Genomic DNA, 23230 nt, shown 5'->3' on the forward strand with positions numbered 1-23230 from the left:
CCTTGAGTCCCTAGGGAGAAAGGCGGCATATAAATCGCAATAAATAAATAAATAAATAGGCCTGAATCACTACTCTAAGTTTATAGCCAACATTCTTCAAACTTGTAGAAACACGTGAGAGTGGGTTTGTGCATAATTGTAGGAGGAAGGATCCAATTAGCACTTCAGACAGTCATTATGTGGCCCATTTCACACAAAAGGACAGCACAGTTTGATTTTGGCCATTCTGTAGGAACCTACCCATTATAATAATAATAACCTTTATTGTCACTGCACAACATATGTATAATGAGATTGGTGGAGCTCCCTCAGTTCACCCCCCGCCCCAACACAATACAACTCACAGTGAGGACAGAAAATCCCTAACCCAATAAATCACATTAACAAAACACCCAGTCCTATTGCCCCAGTGTGAACATGTTACACGTTGCGCCGGCCCTGCAAGTCCATCATACTACATAGTTATGACGGTATTTCACATTCAGGAGTCTGACAGCCCATGGATAAAAACTGTTCTTCAGCCTGTTTGTGCGGTTGGCTATGCTTCTATATCTCCTTCCCGATGGTAGGAGGGTAAAGAAGTGATGACCAGGGTGTGAGTCATTCAAAAAGCATCATTCATAGTTTAGAATTTTGTGTGAACCCGCAGCCATTCGCGGTTCGTTCAATACGTCTCACTGAAGAAAGCTGTTGCTTAGAATAACATTCAAACCCAGCTTATAACTTTAGTGTGATCTTGCACTTTTCCAATTTTCCTATTTTTGGAGTGGGGGTGGGGAGAGAGGTCCATAGGAACATATTAATTTGCTATATATTAATATGTATTTCAACGCAGCCCCTTCTTTCTCTAGGAGAACCCGAGAGAGATTTGCTGAGCAGCTGCAAAATGGCTGGAGTGCAGGCATTAACAACTGAGTTGTCATGGCTGCATCTTTGGGAGGGGGCTTTTGTTCTGAAGTGGAGTCCTCTCCCTCCACACACACACACACACACACACACACACAGGCACACACGTTGCAGCCACTCCGCCCTCTTCAGCATGACGTCATGTATGTTCGCCTTGGTGATGGAGGCCACCTGTGGGTTGAGCGAGCCTTTAAAGAGACAGGTTCCCACTGGATGGAATCGAGTTGTGTGGTCTGCCTCTGTGTGTCTGTGGGAAAAGATTTCCCCCCCCCCTCTTCCCAGGCTCTACTCCTGTAATCTTTACATTCACAGATTTCTCCCCGTTTCTAACCAAGCTCGATTCTGACAGCTTGGTTCATGAATGTGTTGAACCTGGCTGTCAGGGAACAAAGCGCTTGTTCCCTGTTCTCACACAGCCCCGCGTGCTTGAGGAGAAACAGCCCAAGAAGCATCCTGAAGGAGGACCCAAAAAAAAAATAATTCTCCACGCTGGACAGAAATCTCATCCCAGAGGAGACCTTGGGAATGAATGATGCAACTCATTCATCCCATTGCAATGCTTTGGGATGAACCTGGAGGTAAGTTTGTTTCTTCTTCTTCTTCTTCTTCTCTCTCACTCTCTCTCATTTCTTTCTGCCTCAGCATTTCAGTAGATGGGGAAAGACAGGGGGAGGGGGTTAAAGAAAAAAGATAAAAAAGAGAGAGAACCCACCTCCCTGATGTGAAGATGTGTTAGGAAAGAATTTCTTCTCCGCTGGAGACCAGGCGCCAACCTGTCACTCAGGGCACAGCTCCAGTGGGTTGGTTGTGTTGAGTTTCTCTTAAGGGCAATTGCACGCCCCAAGTATTCCTCTGGAAATTTATTCCGATCGGTTGATCCATGTCAAAAAAACAAAAAACCATTTTGTTTGGTTTATTTCTTGAATTGATGTGTGTGACCATCAAAAGGAGCAGAGAGGAATATTCTATGTCTTTGCCCTCCAAGTGGGGCAGACACCCAACTCCCATAAACTAGTCAGTGAGTCTAGGTACAGAGCAGCTTGATGGCAGCTGCTAGTCTTGAAGCCTAGTCTGAACGTGGTTAGTTTGTTAGAGGTTAGAGCCATTATCAATCCGTAGGATCTATTTGCATCACCTCCAACCTCTTTTGAAGTATCCAGGGCTTGACGCAAAACGAACTGGTGGAAAAGTTGTTTGTCTGCCTTTAATGAGTGCTCAGAAAGGCATCTGGCTGGCTGCTGTCAGAAACAGGATACAGATCCAGATCATTCTAGTCTCCCTCCTTGCTTGCCGAACATTTCTTGCAATCTGTCAAAGCCCAGCAGACAGGAAAGGAGTCCACCACTCCCCTTTTCAGCTACCAAGAAGGAGTTCCAAACTTTACTGAAGACAATGCTTGCATTTCCCTTCCTTCCCATGCGCTTCCCCTTTAAGAAACAAGACAGCATTAAACCTCCACCTCCTAACCTGTCCCCGGGGGGAAAAAAAGTTGAAGATGTGAGAAAGATTTTGAGCAGATGCTTTCAGGATCGATGGTTTCAGATCGCTCTCTCGGAATATTAGATCGACTTGTCGCCGTGGTGTGCTCTCATCCTTGTTGTCGACTTTCTGCTGCTGTTGCTCTAATAGTGTGTTTTCTGTTGGATGACTTTGTTTTCATCCTGATGGAAGGATGTAAAGGCAGGGTGTGACTGCAATAAATTATGGAATTTGAGTTTTTCCTTCACGCCCATCTCTGCGGAATCCAATCATTAGAGGTACCTTGCCATTCACTCTTTGTAAATCTTATATATAAAACCTTTCTCCCCATTATTCCTGTATTGATAACTATTCTTTCTTTCTTCTTGATATTTCTTTAAGTTTTCAAGAGTCATTGTGGTTTAAGTGTGTATTGGGGAGATTCAGTTGCAACTCCAGTCTTCAGCTATTGTTTACTTTGGGCCAGTCACTCTCAGCCCAGTTCTGTTGCACAGTGTTATTCTTGTGAGGGGTGTGTGTGTGTGTAACATGAAGGGAAGTAGCCTTGAGCTCCTGGAGAAAAACTGGGATGTTAAAATAATAATCAAATAATCTTCTGAAACTTTAAACATTTATCCAGCTATCTTGCCCTTTGATCATAAAATACCTCTTCTACATTTGAGGGTAGCGAAACTGAGTTTTCTTCTCTTCTGTTGGCTTTCATCCTTTCAAAGCCCTTTCCTTTACTTTGTCCCCCTTCCCTGTTCTGAGATCAAAGCTGTTAATGATACTACAAGGTAATCTCTTGCAAAGGGGCACTAATTGCCCCTTCGCAGAATTTATTAAATCCCAGTAATTGATTTTCTCAAATTTGATGATAGTGTCGTGCTTTAATCTAATCTTGGAGTCTTTTTTTTCTTTCTTCATTTCCTGGAGTTTGTCACGATTCCTTCCTTCCTTCCTTCCTTCCTTCCTTCCTTCCTTCCTTCCTTCCTTCCTTCCTTCCTTCCTTCCTTCCTTCTTTCTTTCTTTCTTTCTTTCTTTCTTTCTTTCTTTCTTTCTTTCTTTTTTGTGTACAAGATGGGAGAAACTGCTTCTTTTGAATTCTCTGTGGTGCAAATTGAATTGGAGAACAATCACACCCTAGGAGCTAACAAAGAGATTGTGTTGGATGTCACTGTCATTCTCAATTATCTGATTGCTGTTTGTCAAATGGTTTATGCTGAGAAGAATCTCGGTCCAGGCTTTTGATTCTACATTCAATAGAAATTAGAGGCATCAGGTTCCCTTTTCATTCCTTAATGCCAACCAAAAAGCAATACAGTTTCTCTGTTCAAACACACACACAAAAAAAAACAGTGGTTCACAAAACAGCAGAACCACAAAACCTTCAGGAAATAATAAGTGAAGCTTCATTAAATTATACAAATATCAGGGGACTTTCCTATCTATAATACAAGATGCCTAGACAAGTGAATATTTCCAAGATAAATATATACCAAGTATTGGTGTACTGATCTTTAAAATGCTTCATTTTAGGACCACCTGAACCCCCCCCCCCTATTTATTTTATTCACTGTCTTATAACGGAGGGGAAAACACTGTTAACAAATTTTTTACTCTTTATCAGGTAGAAGATATGTTCCTTGAAATGTCATTGACAAATGGTTTTAAAAATCTATATGGTATGCTTTTGTGTCATAATTGTTTGCAGTGATGCATTTTTAAATGAATGGCACGCTTTTGTGACAGGAGAGATGGCATGATAATTAGTGAAAATTTAAGTGGTGAAAACTCCACAGCAGAAAAGGTGGTTGGTTTTTCTAAATCAATCGTTTTGCAATTGTCTGGAAGTTAGCCGTCTAGGGGAGGTGATGTATTTGGGGTGAAATATCGGTACTTTCTCTGGGGACAGCTCTTAGGCAACATGTGCCTTCCAGGAACGGGGGCTATCATTCAGCACCACAATATTGGACAGCTCCTTTCTGAGAGAGGCGTTTTTTTGAAATCTTTATCTTGGTTGCCTTGCCATTATTAAGAGTAACCTCTTTAGAAAAATAGTTTAAGAGGAGATATCCCTTGGGTATCCATTCATCCAAAACTTAGGGAACTATAGGCTGCCTTGCAAAGTTTGTAGTATTGTATTTGTACCGTACAATCTGCCGTGCAAGTTTCATGCAGACTGGCTCACAGTACGGATCAAGGGCTGGAAAAAAATGTCATACCAAGTCGATAAATTCTTGGCAATGCTTGGTGTTTGGCACCAAGCAGACCAAAGCCTTTGGCACCGAAAAGTCTTTGCAATGTCATGTTTGATGTGGTTGGTCTTTGGGGCTTTCAACAGACATGGTACTTATTGGCGAGTGTTACAAACATGTTGGCAGGAGGAATAGGACAGGAGGAAGTGATGCTGTCAATACAGAATACCATCAGCCACTTTGGTGAGTATGTGTCGTAAAGACTGATGCTATATTTGTTTAAAGGCTTAACAGAACCACTCTGGAATAAATATTTTGGAAAAGAAGATGTGGTTGGGAAAGCCTCTTTTCTTAGATTCACAGGGCACTGGTTTCATCAGAGGAAGATGATCACTCGGCTCAGCTACAGGTAGGTTTTTTTTTTTTTTTTTTTTTTGCTATCTTTCTCTTTGATTTTTCAAAAGGTAGACTCAAATAAATAGATGTTTTATTAAAAAAAAATACAGGGTCGTATGGTATTCACTAATGTTGTTATTTGTATCAGTACAATATTCTTTGCGTATCAGATCCTTCCCAGGTGGATTTGTATTTTAAATAGTAATTGGGTCAGAATGCAAAAAGTAAAAATGTGCTTTATGAGTTCTGGATATTCATTAGACCTGTGTCTCCTTCTTTCTACCATGGGGATGATGGGATAAAAATGGTCCTGGGGATATTTGTCCAACAGGCCTCCTTAGTTTTAGCAGGCTTAATCTAACATCAACGTCCAGATCTTGCTTTATGCACCATCACCTGCTGAGCTAAATCATCCTACACTGAAAAATTTACCCTTCTTTAATAATGTAAACTTTAAGAATTACGATCTGGCGAAGTAAGCAATGATGTAACCTGTTAGATATCATCCTTTGTAATAAACACTCAGCCACTAATCGGGGATGTAACTGCATTGGACTTAAATATTCCCTTCTAGCTTTCTGAGTGGGTCCACATAACATGTTAAACTACCGTAATTAAAACCAATCAGAGTAATTTGATTCAATGTGGTTTTGGAAACCCAGTTGTTGTTTTCGCAAAATGTATGAACCGGGCCATCACGTTGGGCCAAAAGACATTATACAAACCCAGCAATTGTATTTTGCATGATCAATGAATTCTGCCTATGATTTTTTATTTCCCTCCGTCTTTCTTGGTAAGATGATCATAAGGTCCAGTTTTGTGAAAAAAATATTTATTCCATCCATTTTCTGGGGCGCTGCTGACATTTGAGCTGTTCTCTAAAACATCGTTGGGAACATTGTGAATAATAGTATTTGTAAGAGAGATGAGAAATTCTGAGGATTTGTTTTGCTCTAAACCGTCTATGATGTATATGAAAGATAGAGCCAGACTTTTCTCCCACATGCTGGTTTCCTGCCAGAAGGATGCTGTTTATGTTGGGAGAATTCAGGAATATGACTCCTTTGCTTCTTCAATCTGGGCTAATCCATAATTAGTCCATCTCCATCCACCGTCTCATTCTTTGTAGTGTGTGCAATACTTCAAAACAAAATTCAGAAGCAGAGTGGCTGGCAAGAAATTCAGAAGGGAATTAAGCAAGCCATTCTTTTAGCTAAATTGCCACATGTAGCCTGGTTTACTTGATGACAAAGTATTTGTATCACAGTAAATGTTTTCCTTCTCCCTTTAGTGCGTTCTATTCAAGCAAATGTATTCCTTATTTGCTATTATATTATATCTGAACCTTCTTTTTGTGAATGGAAAAGCCTCTCTTGCCACAGTTTTTATATTATTATTATTATTATTATTTATTGGTTAATCTTTAGTGAGATTCACAGCCTTTGAGGCTGGTTAATAGCTCAGCAGCTCGAGTCCTAACCAAGGACCTAGGAACTGTTAATAATAATAATTATTGTTATTGTTATTATTATTGTTATTGTTATTGTTATTGTTATTGTTATTGTTATTATTATTTAATCTTCAATTCGATTCACAGTCTGAGACTGGCAAAAACTTAACAGTTCAAGTCCTAACTAAGGATGATGATGATATTATTATCTCTTTTATTTATTAAACACGAAACTTAGTCAACTGAACATTTAAAAATGTATCACAAATACCATTGACTGGGGCTAATGGTTGATACGGTTTATTATTGTTGTTGTTATCATTATCTTTATTATTACTTATTTCAGGTAATTCCCATTCGTTTGGTTTTAAATTTTCCCATCTTTTGAAAGCAATCCATGCCAAACAAACCTAGTTTTTATCCAAAGTGTTAACACTAATTTATATCTTAGTTCTGCTGGTTCATTTGCATTCACAATCCAAATGCTGTTATGAAGCAGCGTTGTTTCAGTCGCAAGTATCATGCACACCATTCTTTATTCAAGTTTCACAAACCTGTATTTGTAGACAGGCATATTTTTTCCACATATTTTGTCCTTCTTGCTATCTGAAAAGGTTCTATGATATTTTCTGAGTTTGTCCTTGTCCATCACAGCCTTTCTACACAATACTAGTATATTGCTATTTAATGTCCCTTATTTTCCATTAATATTCTTTAGTGTTATTGTGTATCATTCTAGGGCGCCATCATTTCTATTACACTTATTTCCAGGCTGCATCACAAATGATAAAAATTCCCCCTTCCCCATCCTGTGAAACCTATTTAATTCAGTAGCCTAATAAATTGTTGTTCGTTTCTACTATTGTGTCATTCGAAATTCTGTGGGGTTTGGGGCCATTCATCCACCCACAATTGCAAATGTGTGTGAGGCTTGTTTTGATTTGAATGAAAATGATAGATAATTGAGTATTCCTAGAATTTAAAATGCGGAAGGCAGACAGGAATTGATGCACAGGAAGACAAGAGTTGATTCAGTCTATATATATATATATATATTTCCTTGAGGAAAACAAAAATAAACCTGCTTGAAGTCATTAAGTAAACTGCTGCATGACATAAATTAAAATAAGGATGAGAAAGGGCAAAGAAATAACAGAAAGATGGCAAGCAAAAATGTATGAGATTAAATATACAAAAGAAGGAAAGGAAGGAAGGAAGGAAGGAAGGAAGGAAGGAAGGAAGGAAGGAAGGAAGGAAGGAAGGAAGGAGTGAAAGGAAGGACGGAAGGGAGGAAGGAAGCAAAGCTACCTACCTAGGAGTGAGGAACAGATAGCATCCTAATTTCACTTGATTATTTTGCTCACTCTTTTATTCTCACCCAGAAGAACAATAACAGAACCTATCAAGGCAATGAAGTCTTTGAGTGCTTGAAAACTGGATAAAATCATCCCAATTAAATGGATTGGATTATGTGCTTGGTACGATTTGAAATCAAGACTATTATTCCATCACCATTTTCTTGCTCTGAATGTTATTCAAGGTTTTAAAAGGAGCCATTTTCAAACTTTACTCGCCTTCCAAGTACAAGAAGCATTTGTTCAACTGAGATTCTTTAGTGGTGCCTTCCAAATACATAGAAGGAGGTTGGCAGAGGAGTCTTTGGGACAGGGGTCAGCAATCTGTGGCTCTGGAGCCGCATGTGGCTCTTTCACCCCTCTGCTGCGGCTCCCTGTCACTCAAAATATGCATCACAACAGCCAATGTGTGACACCCGCTGGCACAAAATTTATTGAGCTTTTCAACCCCCGGTAGGCAAACCATGGATAAATTCAAGAAAAGAAAAATTTCAGAAGAAAACAGAATGTTTCATTCAACTACATATGCTAGTTTTGTGGCTGCTCAGGAAATAGTAAGGCACGGGAAGGGTTTTGTGGCTCCCGGTGTTTTCTTTTCTGTGCAAAATGGGTCCAAATGGCTCTTTGAGTGTTGAAGGTTGCAGACCCCTGCTTTAGGAGAAGAACATGGTTCTGCTGGAAGGCAACTGGAGCAAAAGATTTGTCTGGTTATTGATCGTACCGTCACCTTTACACAAAGCCAAAGAAAAACGTTGTTTGGAGTTTGATAAGCAATACAATGCAGATGACTTGAACCTGCCATCCAATGAAGATAAACATGCCCCAAGCAGAATATTGACAAGATTCCCTTTTTCTTCAACACAAAGATAAAATAGGACTTTATCATGAATTGTGGCTTGTCCCCCCCTCTTCCATAATTTTTCTTTATGGAGTCTCTTATTGTCTGATTTAACAGTTTATGATTCTAGTCCTGATTTAGCATTAAAGGACAGAAAGGCAGGAAGAGTAGGTGGGGTGGTCAGAAAGCATCCTAAAACAAAACAAAGCCAAATATTTGATTGGTTTATTATCCAGGGATTGGCTCTATCATGAGACAAAGTAGGGCAGCTGCCCTACTCAAGCAACAAACATCTAGAGGCAGTTTAGAATTTAGAATAACAGAGTTGGAAGGGACCTTGGAGGTCTGCTAGTCCAACCCCCTGCTTAGGCAGAAAACCCTACACCACTTCAGACAAATGGTTATCCAACATCTTCTTAAAAAGCAACATCTTCTTTAAAAGCCACAAATGTCGGTTTCTCTTATCTCTTAAAATTCTTGTTAAAGTTTCATACTACCGGGCATGGAGAGAAGTAACGTCAACTATCCCAGCTGCACTCATGCAGAGATTTAATGTAAAAAAAAAAACCCCAAACAAACAGGCATTTGTCCATCTCTGGGCCACACAACAATGGATAGGTGGATTGTATATTTCATGCATACCTAAAAGGATTCCCCCACTCCCACCTCCCCGAATCGTTACAGGAAGAGTTCTGAAACGAACAGAAGGAAAGAATTTCTCTTTCATTAAATTCCTTAAAAAAAAAAAAAAAAACAATCCAGTTTTTTACCAGCAGGAAGGAATCTGAGGAATGACCGCAGAATATCGTTTCTTTCCGCCTTGATGTACACCCCTTTCCGTCCTAAAATTTTCATTTTGGTTCTCTCTCTCTCTCTCTCTCTCTCTCTCTCTCTCACACACACACACACACACACACACACACACACACACATACACACACACTCTTTCTCGTTCTCTCTCTGACTCTTTCTCTCTTTCTTTCTTTCTCTCTCTCTCTCTCTTTTTTCTCTTTCTCTTTCTCTCTCTGACTCTCTCTTTCTTTCTCTGACTCTCTCTCTCTCTTTGTCTTTTTCTCTTTCTCTCTCTTTCTCTTTCTCTTTCTCTCTCTCTGACTCTCTTTCTCTCTCTGACTTTCTCTCTGTCTCTCTCTCTGTCTCTCTCTTTTTCTCTCTCTGACTCTTTTTTCTCTTTCTCTCTCTCTGTCTCTCTGTCTCTCTTTTTCTCTTTCTCTCTCTCTCTCTGTCTCTCTCTTTCTTTCTCTGACTCTTTCTCTCTCTCTCTGTCTTTTTCTCTTTCTCTCTCTTTCTCTCTGTCTCTCTCTCTCTGTCTCTCTTTCTCTTTTTTCTCTCTCTCTCTGACTCCTTCTCTTTCTCTCTCAGACTCTTTCTCTCTGTCTCTCTCTCTCTCTCCTCCTTCCAACATACACCCACCCCCTAGAGCAGAGTCCCCAGTGTAGAGGCTGCTAATTACACTAACGATGGGCATCCTGCAATGTATCCCCATTTGTCAGTTTCGTTACAATGGCAGCAGATGGGGAGGGGAGGGAAAGGAGGAAGAGGAGGGGGCCGCGATTACAAGCTTACGATGTCACAGCAGTAAACATCAGAATTATTGCAGTTCTCTGGGAAACAGTCATTAGGCTATAACATTGGTGAAGGAAAAGCGTCGCCCTCACTTCCAAAAACAACGTCTTAAGAAGCAGTGCCAACTTTTAACCACTAGTGTTCCTTGACAACTGTAGGCAAGCAAGCAGTTGTTTTGTTTTAAATGGCTTTTTTTCCCCTGGTTTTTGTTTGTTTGTTTGTTTGTTTTTTGGTTTGTTTTTTTAACCAAGCCTGGCTGTCAAAGCAGGCTTTCAGGCATAATTACTTGCTAATCAACAAGGCTAAAACAAAAAAACCCAAAAACAAAAACAAAAAATGCTCCGCGGTAGATTTAAAAAAAAAAAAAAAAGCTAAAAACAGGCAGAACGGCAATTAAAATATTAAGAATCTTTCTTTAAAAAATCAGCACCCGACTAGTAACGGAGGTGTGCAATTTTTTTTTGTTGTTGTTTACAAAAAAAAAAAAAAAAGGTGTTTGAAAGTATTTGGATAACTTATATTCGCTCGGGAGGTCCTTGAATTGACTGGGGAGGAATGGAAAACACTGATTTATAGCAGGTAAGAATATCGTTCTGTTTAATTCGTTGGCTGTTTTCATACTTCGTGCTAAATTAGGCGTCCTCCTGGATGCACGGCTGTCTTTAGAAGAGCACATGACAGCCATGGCCAGGGGGGCTTTTTATCAGGTTCGCCTGATATGCCAGTTGTGCCCCTTTCTGGATCGAGACTCCCTACGCACGGTCACTCAAGCACTCGTCACTTCCTGCCTAGACTACTGCAGTGCTCTCTACATGGGGCTACCCTTGGGGTGAACCCAGAGGCTACAGTTAGTCCAGAATGCAGCCGCGCAGGGGATTATGGGAGCGACGGGGCGCTCACATATGACACCTCTCCTGCGCGAGCTGCACTGGCTTCCTGTGGTCTTCCGGGTGCGCTTCAAGGTGTTGGTGACCACCTTTAAAGCGCTCCATGGCTTAGGGCCGGGGTATCTGTGAGACCGCCTTCTGCCGCCAATAGCCTCCCACCGACTGGTTTGCTCGCACAGAGAGGGCCTCCTCAGGGTGCCGTCGGCCAGACAGTGCTGGCTGGCGACCCCCAGGGGGAGAGCCTTCTCTGTGGCAGCACCCGCCCTCTGGAATGACCTGCCCCCTGAGATACGCACAATATCAGACCTCCAGACTTTTTGTCAGGCCCTGAAAACACACCTATTCCATCTAGCTGGGCTAGCTTGATCCCATCCTCTCAGTTTTAATTGAATTCGGTTTTAATTGGGTTGTTTTTAAATCTTGGGCCAAAATTATTTAATTGTTTTTTAAATTGTTTTAAAATTTTATATGCAATGTTTTATCTTGGCTGTACACCACCCTGAGTCCCGCAGGAGAAGGGCGGTATAGAAATAAAATAAAATAAAATAAAATAAAATAAAATAAAATAAAATAAAATAAAATAAAATAAATAAATAAATAAATAAATAAATAAATAAATAAATAAATAAATAAATAAATAAATAAATAAATCTTTCTGGGGGTTTGGCTTATCGTGTGAACACAGGCACTGTAGTTTCTAAACCACGAATAGTATGTTGTTTGCAAACCCAGTTACTTGTATTATAACAAATCATCTTTACGCAAACCAGCATGGTATCTGAACTAATACCAGCTGCATAATACTAGCTTCTCATACAATGGTAAGCAATATTATTATTTCTGTATCACAACAGCTGGGCTTATATAACACGTCATACGCAAACCAAAGTTTATTTTTCTACCTTGGTACAATGTATACACCTAGCTACTGGACAGAGGTTGGTCAGGGTTATAGAAATACATCTTTCTCAGGTTTTCCCAAAGGTGCTTTTTCAAGAGGCAACTGGATTTTCTTTGTTATTCCTTGAAGACGTTTCCCTTCTCATTGAAGAAGCTTCTTCAGTTCTGACTGGAGCTTCTTGGATGAGAAGCGAAACGTCTTCAAAGGAAAAACAAAGAAAATCCAGTTGCTTCTTCAGTTCTGACTTCAGAACTGAAGAAGCTTCTTGGATGAGAAGCGAAATGTCTTCAAAGGAAAAACAAAGACAGTCCTGTTGCCTCTAGAAAAAGCACCTTTGGGAAAAGTGTGACCTGGATGACCGAGAATCTCCACAGACATTTCTCAGGTTATCCCAAAAGTTTGGGAATGGATTTAGAACTTATAGTACCAAAGGAGTAGTAGAAACCAAGTGCTCTGAAAATGAAGTATGAAGTAAGAGCCTTGGTAGTACAAGGGTTTAAGGCACCCTGTTATTAAGCTGCTTAAGACCAGCTGCCTGCAATTACTGCAGGGTTCGAATCTCTCCAAGGCTCAAGGTTGACTCAGCCTTCCATCCTTTCTAAGGTAGGTGAAATGAGGACCCAGTTTGTGGGGGCAATAAGCTGACTTTGTATAAATATACAAAAGGATGAAGGCTATTGCTGAGCACATTGTAAGCCGCCCTGAGTCTTCGGAGAAGGGCGGCATATAAATCAAATTTAAAAAAAAAAAAAAGATATCCCAGCGGTTACTCTAGGCCAGGGGTCGGCAACCTTAAACATTCAAAGAGCCACAAAGGTCCTCACTGGAAGCCCCCTTTCAATTCTGGAGCTGACCGGAAGTCTGGATCCCCCACCAGAGTGTCCTCCTAGCATGGCCTCCTTTTTCCTCTACCTGTCCTAACCGAAAGCCCTATCAATTGTGGAGATGACTGGCAACAGGGAGCCGCAGCAGTGGGATGAAAGAGCCACATGCGGCTCCAGAGCAACAGGTTACCGACCCCTGTTCTAGGCAGCGGTGATATCTCTGCAAGGCATATTTTACTTTAAGAAGTGTAATGATTGTATTAAAAAAAACACACCTCAGTTGATGGGATAATCAAGTCGTGCTCAGTGAAACAGCCATAATGGCTCTCATCCTGCAAGAGATAACACTAACAGGATGACCGTATTTCTGTGAAAGTAGCAAGGCCCCTAAATCAAGCTTAATGAATGAAATCCCAGCATCTTCAGGCTGAGCTTGGAAAGAGCCCTGCTTCAAAATCCTTCAGAGCTTTTGCCAGTCAACAATGATAAGACCCAGCTAGATACGCCAACAGGTCCATCTCAATAGAAGGCGGCGTCCTGTCCCCTTAAAGATAAGCTAATACAGAAGTAGCTACATCTTTCTCGCCTGGTCTGGCATCAATGATAGCAGCCACTCAACGCGGCTCGCCACCCTGAATCTGGCCAAGTGTCAGGAAGCCGAGAGGAGTTTTAGAATTGGAATGATGCAGAGACGTTCAAAAATATTAGATTGATGTTGTTGTTTTTCATTCTCCATCATCAGCGGTTGAAAGTTCAGGATTGTTCCACCCCATTGTATTTAAAGAGGGACGCGGTGGCTTAGTGGCTAGGACACTGAGCTTGTCGACCGAAAGGTCGGCAGTTCAGCGGTTCGAATCCCTAGTGCTGCCTAACGGGGTGAGCTCCCGTGACTTGTCCCAGCTTCTGCCAACCTAGCAGTTCGAAAGCACGTAAAAAACGCAAGTAGAAAAATAGGGACCACCTTTGGTGGGAAGGGAACAGCATTCCGTGCACCTTTGGCATTGAGTCATGCCAGCCACATGATCACAGAGACCTCTTCGGACAGCACTGGCTCTTCGGCTTTGAAACGGAGATGAGCATTGCCCCCTAGAGTCAGAAATGACTAGTACATATGTGCAAGGGGAACCTTTACCTTTACCTTTTTATTGTATTTAATTTCCAAAAAGTATTAGGGTGAGGAAGTGAAGAGGAGAATGAGATTACACAAATGTTGCTAGTACAGGTAGTCCTTGACTTACAACAGTTCATTGAATGACCGCTTGAAGTTACACCGGCACTGTAAAAAAAAGGAATTTATGGCCATTTTTCACACTTACGACCACTGCAGCATCCCCATGGTCATGTGGTTAAAATTCGGACCCTTGGCAACTGACTCATAATTATGACAGTTGCAGTGTCCCAGGGTCACATGATCCCCTTTTGGGACCTTCTGACTAGCAAAATCAGATGGGGAAGCCAGATTCACTTAACAACCATGTTACTAATTGAACAACTGTATTGTCAGATGGGTTAATTTCATTCTCTTTGCCTATCGTTGAACCTCAAGCAGGCAGAGAAAAACAGGGAAGGGGAAAATGAAAGAACTTAACAGTTAAATGCTCCTTCTTTCTTGTTGTTCTCCTTCACCTGCCTTTCAGCTTCTCGTCTCATTTCTCTCTCCTCCCTCCCGTACTCCGCCAGTCTCAACCATCTGCCCTTGCCTTCCAATGTTTAGCAAATGTTTGATTCTGTTATCAGTCTCTGGCTTGCCTTTTCACCCCCTCTCTTTCCCCTTTGAGACAGATGGAACTTGAATCTGCTCAGAACCCAGCCTTGTTGCATTTACAACAGTGAGTGGGGGGAAAAAATTGGATTATTTATGGTCACCTAAATAAGGCCTGCCATTGTCAAGAAGTCCTTATAATGGGAAAGAGCTCCAATTCTGCGACAAACACCCATTGCTTCTGAATTTGTTTCCAGTCCTTAATTCCCAACTCTCCTTGTCTTCCCACTCCAGGTACACATAGGTACACAACACACAAACACAGACCCAGTTGTGGGTTGCCCCCGGTTTGGACCGGTTCACAAGAACCGGTAGTAAAATCGGCAGGAGGCTCCGCCCACCACCCAGATGTGGTAATGGGCGATCTGCACATGTGCAAAAGCTTCTGTGCGCACAAGCTCGTGCGTACGTTCCTGTTGCAAACCGGTAGTAAAGGTAAGTAGAACCCACCCCTGCCCACACCTGAATTTCTGATTTCTTATTGGGAGCAGTGGGTTTTTCCCTTCTTCACTGTGGTGTCTTTCTCATTATTTATAATAATAATAATAACTTTATTGTCATTGTACCTATATATGCAGTATACCCATTCAACGAAATTCAGTTAACACCAAAAGACCAGGTCCAACACACATAACAATTCCCAGATACACTCCCACCCACCACAATTCCCCACCCCTAAACCACCCAAACATCCACACAACAGACCAAGTAATGCTGTCCAACCGCTCACTGATGGTGGCCCTTTAGTTCATTGTTGAGTGCAGTTATAGCTCTGGGATAAAAACTATTCAGAAAATGTGTGGTCCGAGTTTTAATTGTTCTGCATCTTCTGCCAGAAGGCAACAGTCCAAAAAGATTGTAAGCAGGATGGGAAGAGTCTCTGAGAATGTTATGCAACTTCCTCAAACAGCGAGATGCAAAGATGTCGTCCAGGGCTGATAGCTGGAGCCCGATGATATTCTGGGCAGTTTTAATCGTTCTCTGTAGAGCTTTTTTGTCCACTGCAGAGCTGTTCCCATACCATGCAAGAATGCTGTATGTCAGGACACTCTCAATGGTGCTGCAATAGTAAGACAGAAGTAGATGCTGAGATAGATTTATCTTCCCGAGCATTCTCAGGAAGTACAGCCTCTTCTGTGCCTTCTTCTTTATTTTATTTTATTTTATTTATTTATTTATTAGTTTGTCAAACATGTACAAGATAGCAGGTATGAATATGAACATGGACATGAACAAAAGAAATGATACAAATAAATGGGAACAGTAGGACAGGGATGGTAGGCACCACTGGTGAAATCCAAATTATTTTACTACCGGATCTGTGGGCATGGCATACTACTGGATCTTGGTGGGCATGGTGTGGCTTGATGGGCATGGCAGGGGAAGGATACTGCAAAAATCTCCATTCCCGCCCCACTCCAAGGAAAGGATACTGCAAAATTTCCATTCCCACCCCACTCCAAGGGGAGGATATTGCAAAATCCCCATTCCCTCCTCACTCCTGGGGGAAGGATATTGCAAAATCTCTATTCCCACCCCACTCTGGGGCCAGCCAGAGGTGGTATTTGCCAGTTCTCCTAACAACTCAAAATTTCTGCTACCAGTTCTCCAGAACCTGTTAGAACCTGCTGGATTTCACCCCTGGTAGGCACGCTGGTGCACTTATGTACCCCCCCCCCCCTTTATGGACCTCTTAGGAATGGGGTGAGGTCCATGGTAGACCGTCTAAGGTCGAAGCAGTGAGGGTTTGAGGATTTAGCAACAGAGTCAGGTAGAGCATTCTAGGCGTTGATCACTCTGTTGCTGAAGTCGTATTTTCTGCAATTGAGTGTGGAGTGGTTTACCTTGAGTTTGTACCGATTGTTTGCCCATGTATTATTGAGGTTGAAGCTGAAGAAATCATTGACAGGTAAGACATTGTAGCAGACAATTTTGGGCTTAGATCAGACCGCAGGCAGTGCAGTTCCAGATTGTCCAAGCCCAAAATTTCAAGCCTGATGGCATAAGGGATTCTATTGTGAGCAGAGGAGTGGAGGACTCTTCTCGTGAAATACCTCTGGACCCGCTTAATCGTATTAATGTCCGATATGCAGTGCGGATTCCAGGCAGACAAGCTGTATTTGAGAATACTGTCTTCTGTCTAACCTTTGCATCCCGAAGACACAGATGAAATGAAAATGTGGTTTCCTATCTTTGTTGGAATTTATACTCAGTACCCTGAATACTAATACTAAAATAAAACGGTGGTTAAAATCCAAGATGTGGTTGGAGCATCTGGTGCCCAGCAAGACCGTTCCTTGATGTTTAGTTAACAGTGGGAGAAGTTCTCTCCTCTGATGAAACTAGTCAAAGATAAGGGTTGAAGAAAATGCTTGTTGATTAATTTTTGCACTTCAGTTGATTTAGCAGGAACACCCATGCGTTTTCCAGAGAGGCAAAAACAGCAGTCAAAACAGCGGGATTAGGAGGAATAGTAACGCTTGTTGGCATTGATGTGGCTAGTCCTTGGCGTTCTTCTGAGCTAGATTATTCCGCAAAGCAAAGGTGGTAGAATATTGTCAGTTCATATAATAGGAGCTAATAACAACAGACTGTCAGCATTCCAGAAAACCCCCCAACTCCAAATAAAAACTCCGAAGCAAGCATTTTTCAAAGTTCTATTTACTAGAATAGGTAAACTGGCACATCTGAGAAAACCTGAATCTGAAAGGTTCAGGTTTTCCCTCAGTAAATCAAAACCCCCAAAACCATCCCCTCAGTCCTCAGTCAATCACAGGCTCCAATCACCATCCGTCCCATCTCGAGACATCACTCTGACCACTCCTTCTCCTTCTCTGACGGGAAGAATGCTATTATGTCTAAAGACAACCCCTCTACTAAATCTCCCCTCCTATTTTCCCACACGTGAGAAGGTGGCAGCATGGAAGCTTCTGGCTTAATATGGCTTCCAAAACTGACACAGACAAATGTTGGGCATGTGTCATAGTGAGTATTATATTAGAGGCAAGTTTTGTTTTGGTTTTTTTTTCATTTTGCTTTGGAATCGTATGCATATTTCACATAGGTTTATCCTGGTTATTGAATCAAGCTATTTTTTGGTTCCGGCAAAACACTGAACCATAAATTCACCAATTAGTCCGGATTTCTGCAGCATACTAAGACACAAAGAGCCATCTAAGATTGTTATTAACCAAACTTATCATGTAATGCAAAGGACGCCATTCAGTCTTTAGCTCTAGCTGGACAGGTTGTGTGAATCCCACCCCTGAATCAGCTGGGCAGAGAACCGGTTGTTAAATTATTTGAATCCCACCACTGCATTAGCTGTTGGATTAGTAACATGGTTTGTTGCTGGAGTTGGGGAAGAAAAGACACCACTTATAGTTTAAAACAAGGCAGAGTGCAGAGAAGAGCAACAAAGAGGATTAGGGGACTGGAGGCTAAAACATACGAAGAACAATTGCAAGAATTGGGTATGTCTAGTTTGATGAAAAGAAGGTCTAGGGGAGACATGATAGCAGTCTTCCAATATCTCAGGGGCTGCCACAAAGAAGAGGGAGTCCAGCTATTCTCCAAAGCACCGGAAGGCAGGACAAGAAGCAATGGGTGGAAACTAATCAAGGAGAAAAGCAACCTAGAACTAAGGAGAAATTTCCTGACAGTGAGAACAATTCATCAGTGGAACAATTTGCCTCCAGAAGTTGTGAATGCTCCAACACTGGAATTTTTAAAGAAGATGTTGGATAATCATTTATCTAAAATGGTATAGGGTTTCCTGTCTAAGCAGGGGGTTGGACTAGATGACCTCCAAGGTCCCTTCCAACTCTGTTATTCTATTCTATTCAAGTTGTTGGTCAATTTGGCTGTGCATTTCTCTTTTTAGGGAGGTTTTGTCTGAAGCAGGAGACAGTAGCTTACTCAAGAAACTATGTTCAAAAGAAGCCATGGCTTTCTGTGGTTCCAATTATTGTCTGGGAGGGAAGTGTAAAGGTTCACTTTTGTCTATGTTTGTCCTCCTCGAAAGAAAACTTAAAGCTGGAAGGAAGGAAGAAAGAATCCCAGGGCAGCTACTCTCTCCTTTCATCAAAATCATGGTTGACACCCAGAGCTCTAACGGCTTACCTGTTTTGATCATCACAGCACAAGCTTTCTGCTCCACAAAGATCGGAATATCCCAAACTCAAGAGAACAAACCTTGGCCATTCTAGCTACAATAACCCTCAAAGTAAAATAAAAGACAATCTAATTGTTTCCATGGTTACAAGAAGTGGTCTTTTGAACGAGACAAGCATCATCATTGCTGCCACAAGGTTAAGGCAGATGGGGGTGGTGGGAGGGGAATAGAGGAGGGGGCACAAATGTGTTGTCTTTGGGAAAACCATGGCAACAGATTTTTTTTTTCCAGAGAGAGAGGGGGGGAAGAGAGAGAGCAACTGCAAGTGTCAAGGCTGTGGAGAACACATTTGGGCTTTCCAATGTCATTGCCAAGAGCTCAGCAAAAGCGACAGCTGCGTTTCTCTGTTCTTGAGATTTCCCACCAGGGAGAATTAGGAGCTCCATCCAGCAGCCTTGAGAGCTTCCATGCAACTCATCAAGTTGTAATGACTACTATGCCAACTTGGGAATTCTAAATAAGTTTTCAACAAGGAGAACTTGTTGAAAGACGGAGCAAGGGATTCCTGCTTTGCATTAGAGCTTTGTGTGGGATGAGTCATTCTGGCTCATGAAGGGTGTTATTTGTGGTTTAGTATAAAGTCTGTTCAAATCGATTTAGTTTTCATCCATCTTTATTACTTTATAATTAACTTATGAGCCACAGTGGCGCAGGGGTTAGAGTGCAGTACTGCAGGCTATGTCTGCTGACTGACCCCTGTAGTTCGAATCTCACCAGGCTCGAGGTTGACTCAGCCTTCCATCCTTCCGAGGTGGGTAAAATGAGGATCCAGATTGTTGGGGGCAAGAGGCTGACTCTGTAAACCGCTTAGAGAAGGCTGTAAAGTGGAATATAAGTCTAAGAGCTATTGGTATTAAGGTGGCAAACATACATAATACTCCTTCTTCCTCCGCTTTTTCTCCCTCAACCACAACCTAATGAGGTGAGTTGGGCTGAGAAAGTGTGACTGGCCCAAAATCATCTAGCTGACCTTCATGCCTAAAGTGGGACTAGAACTCACAGTCTCTTGGTTTCTAGGGCAGCACCTTAACCACTACATCAAACTGATTCTGATTCGTGTGTGTGTGTGTGTGTGTGTGTGTGTGTGTGTGTGTGTGTTTAGAGAGACCTACGAGCTCGTTTTCAAGCTGTGCTCACGTCTTAGCACTTTCAGCGAGGACAGGAACCTCTGATGTTAATTTTCAGCAGTTGTAAGTGGAGCTGAGCTTAACATAACAGTAACGAAGGGACCTTGGAGGTCATCTAGTCCAACCCCTTGCTCATGCAGGAGACCTATACTAGGGATTTGAACCGCCGAACTGCCAACTTTTCTGATCGACAAGCTCAGCGTCTTAGCCCCTGAGCCACATGCAACATAGCTCTAAGGGCTACCAAAAAAGGGGGACATAGTGCAATGATGGGATTCAACATTTTTGACTACTGGTTCTGTGGGCATGGTTTGGCTTGGTGGGTGTGGCGTGACTTGGCTTGGTGGGCGTGGCTTGGTGGGCATGGCAGGGGAAGGATACTGTAAAATCTCCATTCCCACCCCACTCCAGGGGAAGGATACTGTAAAATCTCCATTCCCTCTCCACTCCAGGGGAAGGTTACTGCAAAATCCCCATTTCCTCCTGATCAGCTGGGACTCGGGAGGCAGAGAATAGATGGGGGCGGGGCAAGTCAGAGGTGGTATTTACCGGTTCTCCAAATTATTATTATTATTGTTGTTGATTTATTTATTTGTCAACAAATAAGAAAACAAGTAACAAAGTAGACACAGACATGGACACATGAAAATTTTGGGGCACAAAAAAAAAGATATAAATTGGCAAAACATAGCCATAAACATATAGAATGATTACTTATAAATGGGGACAGTATGACAGGGACGGAAGGCACGCTGGTGCGCTTATGCATACTCCCTTAGACAGTGGTGGGATTCAAGTAATTTAACAACCGGTTCTCTGCCCTAATGATTTCTTCCAACAACCAATTTGCCAAACTGCTCAGAAAGTTAACAACCGGTTCTCCCGAAATGATGCGAACTGGCTGAATCCCACCACTGCCCTTAGGGACCTCTTAAGAAATATGATAGGTCCACAGTAGACAGTTTGCAGTAAAAGGTATGGGGATTAGAGAGACTAACAACAGGATCAGGTAGATTGTTCCAGGCATTTACTACTCTATTGCAAATGTCATATTTCCTACAAGCTACTCAAAATTTCCACTACCGGTTCTCCAGAACTGTCAGAACCTGCTGAATACCATCTCTGGACACAGGAGCTCATCCACCTCTGATTTCCAGTATAGGCATTGGGGGTGGGGGGTTCTCATTGGCATAGGTGTACCAATCCCATGAAAACCATTTGTGGGATGGCATGAAGTTTCCTGCACTGAGATTGGATTAGATACCCTCCAAGACCACCTCCCAACTCTCTGAATCTATGACTCGATGTTATTTGTGGCCATTAGAAGCAGAAATGTTGCCAGGCTCTGACCCATGCTCAAGATGTACCATACTTATTGACTAAGAAGAAGTCAATACTTATTGAGGCTCAGTAGGACTTCATCATAGACTCAATCAAGCTTATCTGCATCTGGTTACATAGATGTGTCCATACAGCGTAGAGAGAGGAAATGCTTTTCCATTGCTTTTTCTTTGGGTCATTTATTTCATTTTGTCACCCACAGTCTAAAGGTTGGCCTCTCATCCAAAACACTAACCATCCTTTCTTTGATGTTTTATGAGATCAGTTACACAAACAGGAACAGACGTAGTAAGATTCTCTTCATTTATTAAGTCAAGCTTATGTTCTTAGCCAATGATGTAGACTCGACTGAACTTTAGTGTGCTTAGAAGATGGACATCATGCCTTGCCTAGCCAGATGTTTCATTTGCAGCTGATGATACCCAGATTGGCCATTCTATTTTCAGGATTAAATTCCTCAAATGTGCACTTTTCATCTCCGGGAACTTCTAGCCTTCATGGACAGTACTGAGAATTCTGGGACTTGGAGGCAACCTGATTGGGCAAGGCTGTCCTAGTATATCAACTTTGCACTAGTTTTGGGTCTTGGTGTCGTCACAGAGGAATAAGAGAATAACAGAGTTGGAAGGGACCTTTGAGGTCTGCTAGTCCAAACCTCTGCATAAGGAGGAGACCCTACCTATAGCATTCTACACAAATGGCTGTCCCATCTCTTCTTAAAAACCTCCAGTAATGGAGCACCCACAGCTTCTGAAGGCAAGCTGTTCCACTGCTTAATTGTTCTCACTGGCAAGACATTTCTCCTTAGTTCTAGGTTGCTTCTCTCCTTGGTTAGTGTCCATCCTTTGTTTCTTTTCTTGCCTTCTGGTGCTTTGGAAAATAAGTTGACCCCTCCTCTTCTTTGTGGCAGTCCCTCAAATATTTGAACACTGCTATCATGTGACCACTAGTCCTTCTTTTCACTAGACTAAAAGGTAAAGGTTCCCCTCGCACGTATCTGCTAGTCATTCCCGACTCTAGTGGTGGTGCTCATCTCCGTTTCAAAGCCGAAGAGCCAGAGCTGTCCGAAGACGTCTCCGTGGTCATGTGGCCGGCATGACTAAATGCCAAAAGCGCACAGAACGCTGTTACCTTCCCACCAAAGGGGGTCCCTATTTTTCTACTTGCATTTTTTTTTTACGTGCTTTCGAACTGCTAGGTTGGCAGAAGCTGGGACAAGTAACGGGAGCTCACCCTGTTATGCGGCACTAGGGATTCGAACCGCTGAACTGCCGACCTTTCGATCGACACACTCAGCATCTTAGCCACTGAGCCACCATGTCCCTTAGTCTTACTAGACTACACATACTACTTATTTAGTCTTCACTAGACCACACATACCAATTCCTGGATTGAAACCAGATCCCTCTGGAGGAACCCAGGTCGGAGAAAGACGACCCCGAAGAATCTATCTGCCTGAAGAAGCAGCGAGAAAGTGGTGCTATGGAAAAAAACCAATGAAAACATAATGATTTGTTAATTTTTCAGATTATAGCCTAGGTTACAAGTGACATCATACATAGCAGGATGCAGCAAGAAACAGGCTCTGGGGGCAATATTGAAGAGCTGCTTGCTGTACTAATCCACAGTCCTCTTTTCTTTTCTTTCTTTCTCCCTTCCCCCCCTGCTGTCCTCTCCCCATTTCTTTTTAATCATCTGCAGTATGGAAAGTTAGCTCTGCGTTGATGCCAAATAATTGCAGAGATAATTGGATGATGACTGTTTATCTCAGTAGAACAAGTATTGAAAAGAGGGTACTTTGTATTTTTTTTTTTAACCGCCACTTACCCCTGCAATTGTTTTCATCAACTGCTTTTTCAGGGTTCTAGAAAATATATTTTCTATGATGTAGATCAGAAATGCACAACATGAGTTCCCAGGCTACATGCAGTCCCTGATTCTCTATTATGGATTGTTTTTTTTGTTTTTTTTTGTTTTTTTTAAAAAAAAACAATCTGATATGGAAATTGCAAAATCTTGGCTTGGAAAA

The 23230-nt window shown here is 42.0% G+C and overlaps 1 protein-coding gene across 1 annotated transcript in view; it reads left to right on the top strand.

Moving 5' to 3' along the window:
* Positions 1-1435: 1435 nt before the first annotated feature.
* LOC139324033 (apoptosis-enhancing nuclease-like) overlaps positions 1436-23230 on the top strand; it is a 75745-nt gene continuing 53950 nt past the window's right edge. Inside the window, exons 1-2 of the mRNA XM_070953661.1 lie at positions 1436-1484; positions 4709-4805. Coding sequence (XP_070809762.1) covers positions 1436-1484; positions 4709-4805 — 146 coding nt within the window. The remainder of the gene's footprint in view (positions 1485-4708; positions 4806-23230) is intronic.

Source organism: Pituophis catenifer, unplaced genomic scaffold (genome assembly GCF_029215685.1).
Source record: "Pituophis catenifer annectens isolate HBS135680 unplaced genomic scaffold, rPitCat1.0.hap2 SCAF_14, whole genome shotgun sequence".
Classification (NCBI taxonomy): domain Eukaryota; kingdom Metazoa; phylum Chordata; class Lepidosauria; order Squamata; family Colubridae; genus Pituophis; species Pituophis catenifer.